General features: G+C 43.0%; 1 protein-coding gene across 1 annotated transcript; it reads right to left on the bottom strand.

Moving 5' to 3' along the window:
• Positions 1-1401: 1401 nt before the first annotated feature.
• On the bottom strand, positions 1402-11289 carry kif28 (kinesin family member 28; the record flags this gene model as incomplete). Its single annotated transcript, XM_083969310.1, has 27 exons — positions 1402-1560; positions 1898-2031; positions 2119-2251; positions 2589-2683; positions 2859-3025; positions 3251-3385; positions 3471-3541; positions 3614-3754; positions 3962-4054; positions 4184-4291; positions 4412-4530; positions 4618-4753; positions 4840-4963; positions 5077-5137; positions 5228-5318; positions 6428-6549; positions 6683-6825; positions 6943-7010; positions 7403-7514; positions 7598-7752; positions 8682-8789; positions 8898-9017; positions 9168-9203; positions 9444-9596; positions 9693-9743; positions 9847-10038; positions 11221-11289. 27 exons carry the CDS (start codon positions 11287-11289, stop codon positions 1402-1404), a joined length of 3096 nt encoding a protein of 1031 aa, XP_083825436.1.
• Positions 11290-11848: the final 559 nt, after the last annotated feature.

Below are 11848 nucleotides of genomic sequence, written 5' to 3'. Positions count from 1 at the left end.
TACACAAATTGTATATTGTCAATGTTTTTCTAATTGTTTGTGTTTTTATCCCCCAACTCCCTGAGATCCTATTAACCTACCTCACCTCTACCTTCAGCCTTCTCTGTACCTGTGCATGAACACACACACACACACATAATCTGGGTGCTTTTTATGGAAATACACATGACACATAGGTTCAGTTCAATAGAAATGGTGCTTATTTCTGAAGAATCTGAGCTACTGTAAGAACTGAGCACAAACCAAACAGACCAACTGACTCATGGGTTCAGCCTTGAACACACACACGCACACACACACACCTCTGTAGCTAACTGTCTGTCCGTCCCACAGTTGGCTTTGTGTTTCTCCATTCTACCTCCTCAGTTCAGACGTACCTTGCTGACTCTCTGGCCTTTCACTGCTGCCTCCCTGCTCCCGTCTGTCGGTTTGTGTTTGTCTCTCTGCGCCCATTTTTAGTTTCTTTCGACCAACCAACCGCCTACTCTTAACTTGTCCTCCTGCCTGTGTATCTGCTCTGTTGTACATAAGATTTTCTGTCCTGTGTGATGACTAATCTGCCTCACATCTACCTTCTGCCTCTCCTCCTGTAAATGTGCCCACACTTATCTTTTTTTTGTTGTTTTGTTTTTGGACCTACAGCAACTGTCTGTACTGTTGGAAGTCGTGACTGCTTACAAACACTAACCATTGTGCTTTTACCTCTGGACTGGACATTACAGCGAGAGGTGCCGTGGTAAATACTTTAATCTCAACACAATGATTGAGGATCTCTGTGCTCCTCTCATGTGTAATATCTCATTCTCGTTATCGGCCCCCTGCAAACAGAAGAGGAACAAGAGCCTTCTTGATTTCCGATGTCATGCTGTCACTAGTCATACTGGTTTTCAGAGTGAACTGCAGCAGCTTGAATATACGACACACTATCAATGATGGTTCAGAAACAATATACTGGGAATTCTAAAACTTGAGTTGTATTTGCCTTTTAATTTATTTGCAGTTTGTGACTGTAATTAATTATTTTACATGCAGTGTATTAAACGTTTTATAGACTTGCGTGCTTTTGGTTTTGTCATGTTGATTTGTTATTCTGTTAATCCTGGACCCCCTGACCCTATTGATGATTAATCTTGCTTTAAACAATAACATGACTCATTTTTAATCTGTACATTTATTTTAGGATCCTGGAATTATCAGTAACATGAAGGTTTAGTTCAACGCCCATGTTTCTGAAGCAGGGTTCATGTTGTGATTTGACGCATTTATACAGTGAAGCTCTCAGAAATGGCAGTATCTTCATGGCGCACACACTCTTAAAAATCACAAATCTCTGTACTGTTGCAAAATAAAGAATGACACGAGACACGTTCACCTTGATAACATCAGTCTACAGAACAGCAGTCAAGACCAGATTCCTGATCGTTCTCGTTTCCGCCGGACGATGGCAGCTACATCTTGTTTGAGTGTGGAGACGCTGTGTTCCAGCTGCTCCGAGAAGTCTCTCAGCAGACGGCTCTGCTCGTCTGTGAAGAGTCTGAGACCCAGCAGGTCGGACTCCTCCTGGAAAACACACACACACACACATGTTCATTAAAAGTGTAGATGCACTGGGAGTTGTTATTATAAAAGCTAACCCTGATTATGTACAACTCTGTGTGCTACATGTTCCATTATTCTTCTTAATGCATTTGCAAATTACCAACTAAAATATTTAACAACACAAAAACATCAGGAGTCTCATTGAAGTCCTGATTCCATGGCCTAAAAATGCCAAATTAATGTTGTCACTGCTTTTACAGCTGTCTCACTGAAAAACAGCAGAAGACAACATATAAAGTGTGTACTGTATTATGTGTAAATGATAATATGAATGGTGCAGACAGACATGGATACATACACTGGGCCTGTGTCGGCGCAGACGCTGCAGCTGACCCCTGACCGACGTCATACTGTGGTAGAAAACCTTGAGCGCCCGAGCAAACTCCGCATCGCAGCTTGGGCGAACCGACCGTCCACGTGCGCTCTCCCCACCTGAGACATGAGAGGAAGGAAGGTGTGAGATTGAAGAACTGATGAATGAATGAAACAAACTGACCAGCCTTTGGTGTGTTTTATTACCGTTCTTGGCTGTGTTGAGTTGTTCTCTCAGACTGTGATTTTCTTTCCTCAGAGAAGCATTAACAGTTTTCAGTTCCTCCAAGTCCTGTTGAAGAGCTCTGACTGAGCAGTTCAGCTCTGCAGAGTGCACAGACTGCAACACACACACTTATATAAGCACTCTGGTTGAATATCCCACCTGATGAATTGTTCTTTGAACAAGATATGACACTGAGCCTGTGCAGTGATGTTGCCTGGCCTTTCAGTTCTGCAGACTAGTAACTAAAAAAAACAAATATCACAGAGTCTGTCCTTTGATCTATGATTTGACATTTCTACTGTTTCACAACTTATCTGATGCTTCAGTAAATGCTAAACATACTGAATTGCATGTGGATCTCTTTCATTGTTTAATGTATCCAGATTTAGAAACAGGACTAAGTTGACAGGCAGCTCCAGAGGCAGAGACACAGACTCAACATCACACTCACTGCAGTGTTGGACGGCTCTGCCTCGTCGATGATAAACACACCCTCCGTGGTCATCCTCACTCCCTCCAGACACGATGTCAAGGTCGTGCAACCGTCTGAGACAGAAAGACAACAGCAGCGTCATGATGCTTTATGACACAATTTTGTAGTAATGACTTAAACAACATGAGACAAAATGAGATGTCATTAAGTCAGATGTCAAAAGGTTGAGGAGGAAGTTAACGAGATGAGAGTGATATCTGAGTCAATCGTCCATTTTTTCACTCTCACCTTGAAGGCCCCAGAGCTCCAGCACGACAGCGCTGCTCTGCAGGTAGTCCAGCAGACGCTGGGAGGTGTGGAGGGAGGTGAAGTGGACTCTGTGGTCCAACAGAGGGTTGAAGTTGTGCCATACAGCTGGAGTGTAGAGAGGCTGGCTGCAGTCAAATAACCTGAAACTGAGAGTGCAGAGAGGAAGGAGAGACAGGGACAAAGAAGATCAAAGTCCAGTATCTTAATTCTGTCCATATGAATCCAGAGGAAAGTAATATTCACCATCAATCATTTGCACGACTGAAAACATAACCTCAACTTGACCTCCAGTCCTTGGGCTAATTTATTGCTAGAAACTCTCTCTCTGTATTTTCCCTGCTGGACTCTGTATGTCGACCTGTGTGTCTCACCCGAACTGAACCCCTCTATTACGGGCCTCTCTGATCCAGCGCAGGCCACAACACTGTTCCAGGACCAGCTGGAAGTCCAGTCGTCGGCCCAGTAACTCAGATGGGTCTATCAGGATGTCATCTTCACCAAGTGGTCTGAAAAAAGGAGGACCATTATTTACTCTCATATCTGCATTTGTGTTTGGACTGCTCAGGATTTGTAGCTGTGTGTGTTTCCTACAGTCCAGTGGAGTTGCAGGGAACCAGCTGTGCCTGCAGAATGGCCTCCTCTGTGCCCTCCGACCCCAACACCTGCAGAGAGACATTATCAGCCCATCATCACTTTACACATGCGGGATATGTGTGCAGTGTGTACGCTTGTACCTCCAGTTGCTCTTCCAGAGGGATGCGGAAGGCTAAAGACTGGAGCCAGAGATGAGCCGTGCCCAGGAGAAGAGGCTCCACTGGATCCCAGAACGGGTCCTTGTCTCTGGGTAACGCCACTGCAGACGCCCCCTCTACTCTCTGATGGCAGGAACCAAAGATAGATTGAATCTAACAATAGAGGAATTGCTTTGAAATGTAAATAAGTCAACAACTTTCATGTTGTGCGAATTAAAATTAAAATTTTCCACATCAGGGTCTCTTTCACATTTTACTGAATTTATGTAGAAAAGAGAGAAATATAATGCATTTCTATTGATTTACATTACTTTCACTCCATTTACCCACACTGTCTGCATTCTGCTCAGCCTGATGTTGCTGGTAGACCTCCTCCATCAGGAACTTACGGTTCACAAACTTGGCCTTGGACCACACCCATACCTGAGAGGGAGTTAATATGCAAAGGATTAAAAATTCAAGGCCCAAACACAAATCTGAAATGAAACACAAATAATAAAATAGCTCATGCATTGCGTACACGAGGAACACAATGAGAGAGAAGGGACCGACCTGTTTTCTTCCCACTGAGGTGACTCTGACAACAATCTCTTTCTCCAGGTCGTGACCTTTTGAATCTGACAGCGCCAAATTCTTGATCTCTAATTTAAACTCGACCCCCTTTAAACATGGCAGAGAGTAAGGAGAAGATGTTCACACAGTTTTAATTAACTAAATATCTTCTTTTTTTTTACTGTACAAGCGTACCTAGAAGAATTTCAACATGAGTGAAAGTGTCACCTTGTTCAGCTCCTGGCTCATCTGGTTGGCTTCAGCCACCATGGGCATCAGTTTGATGTAGTCGTAGAAAACCGCCAGCAGACTGGGGTCGGCCTGACTGGACGCAGCGCTGGACTCACCTAAACACACACACACATGATTAATGTAATACACATGATATAAATAAACTGTCTCTACTACCTCCAGGTTTTGATGGTCCCGCTCACCCAGGTGGATGCCCTCAGCTGCAGCCAGTTCAGACTGGAAGTAGTCGTAGTCGTAGCGGCTCCAGTCGTCCCCGCCCCTCTCGGACGGATAACCGACGAACAGGTAGGTGCAGTTGGAGCCGAGGATGAGACGGTCCTAGAGGAAGACAAGAGGAGTGTGTGTGCTTTTAACGTGTCACATGTCACATGTCCTGTGTCTGTGTTGTTTGTGTTGAGACCCACCAGATGCTGCAGCTCAGTTGTCTGGGAAACTGCGTGGCCATTGATAATGACCTTTGACCCCGGCTGAGGGGTCAGCGTTATCCGCCGCTGTTCGTTCCTGAACACAGCGTGACGGTCCTGGATCCTAACACACACACAATTACACATTCATATATGGCATCGGAGTGTGTAATCCAACATTACTTGCACTGGTTTTGCTCTGTCAGTAAGTGGTGTGATGTTGTGATAAGAACTCACCCTAGGCCCTTGATAGAGATGGACCTCGGAGAGGAGTCGCACAGGCCAATGTCCCAGTCACCTGGGACACAAAACACCAACAATAACACAAATTACAACTAAATCTAATCAAACACACTGAACAGAATGAGAGAGCGTGAGACAGTCTCACCTTCTTGGATGAAAAGCTTGACCACTCCAGACAGCTGAGCATCCTCATTGATGTTCAGGATGTAGGGATGCATCTGCATCATCCTCCTCTCCTGCAAAGTTATCATAGTTTTAACATTTTCATTATTTTTTTTGTTTTTGTTTTGTTTTTCAGTTTTCTTTTTTACTTCACTTTTTTTTTCTTTACTTTACTTTAGTTTTAGTTCAACAAGTGATTAAGTGTTAAGCAGCAGTTGTTTTTATTTAGTTTTAGTCTTAGTTTTTCAGTCAGCCTTGGTTTGTAGAAGCTTCTATGTGAGAGCTCCCAAGATGAACTTTCACATTTGTGGGATTTTTCCCTTTTAATTGCATTACACAAATGTTCCCATCAGTGCTCATCACGATACATTTACTCTTATCTACCTGGGGGTCGTACTTGAAATAGTCCCACATTGAGCTGTGGTGTTTTCTTTTTGCGACTTTAGCCATTTATAAGAAAACTAAAACTAAGCTAATTAGTGCCACGGGGCAACCTCTGAGTCTCAGGCCAGAGCCACAGCTGAGGTCAATTCATTCATTAAGGACTCCTATGTTAATCTACTCCTGACCTCTTCCTCCCATACATTTATATGAAGTCTCTGTGGAAAAACAACCACACACACATAAATGCACACAAACAGGTTGACAGCTCCATAATGTCAGGGCTTTCCAATATAAGAAAGTGTTGTGTTTTCATATGTCTATTGGGAAAAACCGTGAAATAACCTTGGCTGGAACAAAGAAAGAAAGGAAATAAAGAAATGAAATTTGTCCGTCAGGGTTTGATTCCCTTGTAGACAGAGATCACACCCTCGGCAGGGGACCCTGCTGCACTCTCAAAATATCTGGGAGGAAATTTTCTATTTTTATCTGCAATTCAGTTTAGTTGTAGTTAGTTTTGCATTGTTCATTGTATATTTTACTGTAATGTAACTGTAATTTTATTTTTATTTCAGTTTATTAAATTATTTTTTCACTGCCCGTTTGCTGTAAGTCTTAGTTTTAGTTGACTATAACACTGCTCTCCTGGCAGCGAGGCAGAAGGAGACAAGAAGACGAGCAGAAACCTTCATTAGGTCTGTGCTCATGTGTTTTCCAAAGCTCATCTGAAACTACAGAGTGTGTCTGAGTGTGTGTGAGTGTGTGAGTGTGTGTGAGTGTGTGTATGTGTGTGTGTATGTACCTGTGTGATATTAGCATACTGTTGCTCCCAGTCCTTCAGCGCCTCCTGCAGATGTTGTTCCCATAGAGTCTGAATGGCTCTGATCTGGAGCTCATTGTGGGTCAGCAGCTGTCGAAGCTCCTCTAAACACACACACACACACACACACACACACACACACACACACACACACACACACACACACACACACACATACAGGCTGACCTCTGTGACCTTCTGAGTTCTCCTCCACTCGGTCCTAACGGTGGTTCTTACTGGTCTCGTCGTTGGTTCTGCGTCCCTCCTGACCCAGCCGGCTCAGCCGCTGCAGCAGTCTGGCGTTCTCGGCCTTCAGCTCTTTGACCAGACGCTCGGTGGGGCTCTCGTTCACCACTGCCCGGTTCTGGATGCGCTTTGCCCTGGAGATGTGGTGGAGGTGGAGGGGACAACGTGTGATACTGGTGAATAGGATCCAGTTGGAAGAAAGGAAAAGAGTGACTAATAATACCTCAGAGTGAATAAATGGATTGTTTTACCTCTCAGCATAACGCAGGGTTGAGAGAGACTCCTCATAGCAGATATCAGCAGGGCTCAGTGTGGCAATCTTGAAAATTGATCAATTTTACCAGATGAGATGAGCAATATGTAAAATTGCTCAGTAACCCTTTAATTTACAGGCCGCTAATTACGTGACAATGTCAAGAAATAGCCAAGAAATAGCCAAGTAATTGTGTCATAATGTTTAGAAATAACGGTCAAGTAATGCTGAGAAATGTAGCCAAGAAATAACGATTGATTGCATAGAAATAGCCCAGAAATAATTGATTGTAATTGACAATTGCAAGGACTTTTATGACCTTTATGAAAAACAAGAAATTACTATGAAATTGACCGTTATCTCCAGGCTATTTCTTGACATTATCACATATTTAGTGGCCTATAAATTAAAGGGTTACCAAATGCTGTCAGCACTGGCATCTGTAAAATGTGAGTTACCATAACAGTCCGACTGTTGCCTCCCAGGGCAGACTGCAGCAACTTTGTGAGGACAGAGTCTCTGTAAGGAATATGAACGACCTTCCTCCCCACCGCCGCATCAGCAAGGGAGCTGAAAGGAAATGAGAGGAGATCATGTGCAAAATATGCACAAAACTCAATAAAGTAAAACGATGAATAAAAGAGCAGGTGTACCTGATGACATTGCCCAGGGTGGTGAGGCTCAGGTTGATGGCCGTGCCCTCTTTGAGTCTGTCGGCCTCCGACCCCGACGACCGCTGGCGCTCACTGCCGGCCAGGTCCACTAGATTAATGTTGGACTGCTTTGTGATGCTCTCTTTGGAGAAGATCTGGCAGGGAGTCACAGGGATCACAACAACAGGTGTTTGAAGAAGCCTGAGGACAGTTCACTGACATATAATGATGTGCAGAGACAGATGCATGCAGGAAAATGGAGTCACAAGACTGATGAGATCAAAATCAAGCATGTATGTGCATAAAAAAACATTTCAAAAATACAATTTATTGATCATACTGTATAATAATCAGTGGTGGACAGTAACGGAGTACATTTACTTGAGTACTGTACTTAAGTACATATGCAGAGGATTTGTACTTTACTTGAGTATTAGATTTCTTTGGTACTTATTACTCTTACTTGAATACATTTCCAAGACAAATATTTTTACTTTTACTCAAGTTAATTTCTAGGAAGGCTGAAAAGTACTCGATACTTTCAGGTCTGCTCTCTTTTTTTTCTTTTTTATTCTAAAATACTATTGGACACAAGCTGTGTTTGTCAAAGAAGGAAACCCCAACCCCTAAAAGCAGCACATCAGTGCAGGTTGTTTCAAAGAGTTAATTCTCAGAAACAAGAGTTAAAAGGTCATTAAATTCATTTAGAATAGAAAGAATTATAGTAATTCATTGATGTGAAAAATAATAAATTTACTCTTACTCTTACTTTTACTTAAAGTAAATTTAAAAGCATGTACTTTTGGATACTTAAGTACCTTTAAAAGCAAGTACTTTTTTACTCTTACTCGAGTAACATGTCGACTGAGCTACTTTTACTTGTAACGGAGTAAATTTTGACCAGTAGTATTTGTACTCTTACTCGAGTACTGGGGTCGAGTACTCTGTCCATCTCTGATAATAATACTATTTAGATTTTGTTTTCATTCTGTCAATGATTATCTGAAGGATTTCTGAGGCCACAAGAGCTTCAGAAAAGAGTGTGTGTGTTCAGTTTCACATGAGAGAGGAGCGTTCCCAGTGCCTGTTTGAGCTGCAGGATAATCAGCATGTGCGAGCGGCTGCTGTTGGCGTTCATGTGCGTGGCAGCTGTGGTTCGAGTCCTGGTCCCCTGCTCCATCAGCTGCTCCACCTTCAGAAACATGCACAGGATCCTGGTTTACAAATGCATCATCATCATCATCACAGCTATAATACCCTCCTCCATCGTCTGTGTCTGTGCCTTCGCCCGTTCCTCTACCTGTGGGGCGCTGTCACAGGGGACGGTACGGAGACCCTCCACATAGAAACCTCGCTGCTGCTCCTCTCTAACTCGGAGCCCCCCTGGAGTACGGGACCCTCGAGACAACAGGTCTATTACCTAAGCCAGGAGGAGGGAGGGAGAGATGAAAAACGATAACATCTGGTCGTCTATTAACACAATGACCTCTTCAGTAGAGTAATATGCAGAGAAAAGAGACCAGAGGGAAAATGATAATATTCAGTAACTGCTCACTGCTGCCAGATTTACCTGCTCATTATAAATCTCCATCATACTGAAAAAGACCTGTGAGGACATGAAGAGCACAGACGTTAAAAAGGAATTACACAATATCTACTGGTAAAAGATGATGACGAGCTCAAGCAGCCACACACACACACACACACACACACACACACACACACACACACACACACACACACACACACACACACACACACACACACACACACACACACACACACACACACACACACACACACACACACACACACACACACACACACACACACACACACACTCTACCTGACACTGTCTGGTGTCCTGGTTTTCTCTAATAGCCTCAAACAGTCGCTCACAGAGTTTAGGAACCAGGCCTTTATTCGGCCCATAGCCAACCATTGAGTAACTCTTCCCTGAGCCAGTCTGCCCGTAGGCCAGCAGTGTGGCATTGTAACCCTGTGGATGTTTGTTTCAGGACATTTACTATCAGCACCGAGTTGAAAGTATCCGTGCTATTCAAGGAGAACAGAACAACAACAACTGGGACGATACCTGCAGTGCATTCTCCAGTATTCCCTCTCCCAGGTCCTGAAACACACTGTCCTATGGGGGTACATAACATTTTATCAGATGCAATACATCATTTCTGTACTCTTATAGGTTGTGGTGGTGACTGTTACCAATCCTTGGTTGCCATGGAGCTGACCTGGTCGGCGTACCGTCCCCCCGGCTCTTCGGGCACGAACAGACCACTGCGGTCCCGAGTGAAGCCGCCGTGGGACCAGTAGGCGTAGTCGAAGCAGAAGGAGCGCCGGTTCTGAGAGTCACGTGGGTCCTGGATGGTGATGGAGCTGGACGCCATGGAGACGACACAGCGGCTGCCTGCATCCCTCTCCCTCTGGATGAACGAAGGACATAGAGGCAGGAAGAGGAGAGGTCACTGTGGGAGGACGTCAGTCTTCATTAAGCACATTTAATTTGATTTTCAGGAAATATGTGAAGGATCTGGAAAGAGGGCAAGTGAGATGTTGTACTCTTCTTTAGAGCCACAATAAGTAAGATTTGTAAACAACACTGTACAATGAACAACTACAGATGTACACCTCACTCACTGACACAGAATCAAAATATTTTCCCCTATATAGGCTACATATAGAGATTTCGTTTTTTAAAGCATAAAATAAAGATATTAAGTAGCTGAATGCTTATTCTAGAGCTGCCAAAAGCACCCAGACAAAATGACCAGTAGACCTTTTACCATGCTGTTTTCATTTATCATATTATTTCTGTTCTGTTGAATATGTAATAGATATTTGTGGATACCAATCATTTTTTCAATTCAAATTAACTTTGGCTACATCAGTAAATGAGCCTGATATTGTAGTGTACAGAATTCATATGTAGTTTTTCCTTTTTCTAAATATCAGCTTTGTCACTTCTCTAGGGCTATACAACATCCCAACATACGTTAGGCCATGCACCAGGCCAGCACATGTTAATAGGCTATTCAACCATCTTTTCACAAATCTTACTTATTAGAGGTTCTTTTAATTATACACTGTGTATTATACAGTGGATCAGTTCTTATGTCTCAATGTAAAGCACTTTGGCTTCCCCTGTGGTTTTTTAAATGTGCTATACAAATAAAGTTGATTGATTGATCACTCTACTCCATGGTCACTATTAAACAGTATGCAACTTTCTCAAGGAACAGCTGCTGAAAATCAGTGTGGTGACTTTATTCTTAGACATTTCATCTGTTGTATTTGTACATTTTACAGCTCTCTATGTTAAACTTCTTATTTTGTTTTGCTATTATATTGAAAAAATAATGTCTATGAAGTCAAATCATCCTGAGTTTGTTTGCTTATATATTTGTCAATAAGTTATTAAAGAACTGCTAAGACTGGAGGCAAAGTTTGGTCTAGTAATAATTTAGAAATACCAATTTCAGCACGCACTAATATAAGAATAAAGATCATTGTAACTGAAACAGGCAGAGAAAAGGGAAACACAACAAAGGAATGACAGGTTTAAAAAGTGAACATGTACATATTGTATAAATCCACAGCACACTGACCTTGTTGAACGGCCGGACTCTGACGGCCACTTTGACACAGTCCTTACTGTACATGACTTTAGCTCTCATTACCAGCTCACAGGCATCAACGCAGGAGACCGAGTGATCAACTGAACCACAGAGCACAGGAGACCAGACTGTGTCGAGTTACACACCGACAGTAACACACTCAGAGCAGCGTGACGGGGACGATGGTGACCACAGCGGCCTGCTGGGAAACAGTTTCAGTAGGAAAAAAACATTTCGTTTTGTTGCTGAAATGTGGATGTGATTCATAACACTTGAATATCAACTAAAGCCAAGTGTAGATGACACTGACTGAGACCAAACACATATTACCAAACATATTTAGTTGGAGAATGACTTTTGACTATTTAAGCAACGATCGACATTAAATTCAGTGTGGAAAAGATGTACGTTATTATAATGTGTGAAGTGGAGCAGTGAAGATTGGTTTCACTTTCACCTTGTCCACCACTTTAAATTATTCAGCAGAGACGGTGTCACGGGGAATAGGAGAGTCAAACTACAGGACTGGTAGATGTTTACTGCCACAGTTACATCAACAACAAAATTCCCTCCAGCAGCTACATTTCTTCCATGAACCACACGATGTCCTGAATGTTAA

The sequence above is a fragment of the Trachurus trachurus genome (genome assembly GCF_905171665.1).
Source record: "Trachurus trachurus genome assembly, chromosome: 3".
In the NCBI taxonomy this organism is placed as follows: Eukaryota; Metazoa; Chordata; class Actinopteri; order Carangiformes; family Carangidae; genus Trachurus; species Trachurus trachurus.
This window is presented reverse-complemented; position numbering and strand designations above follow the sequence as displayed.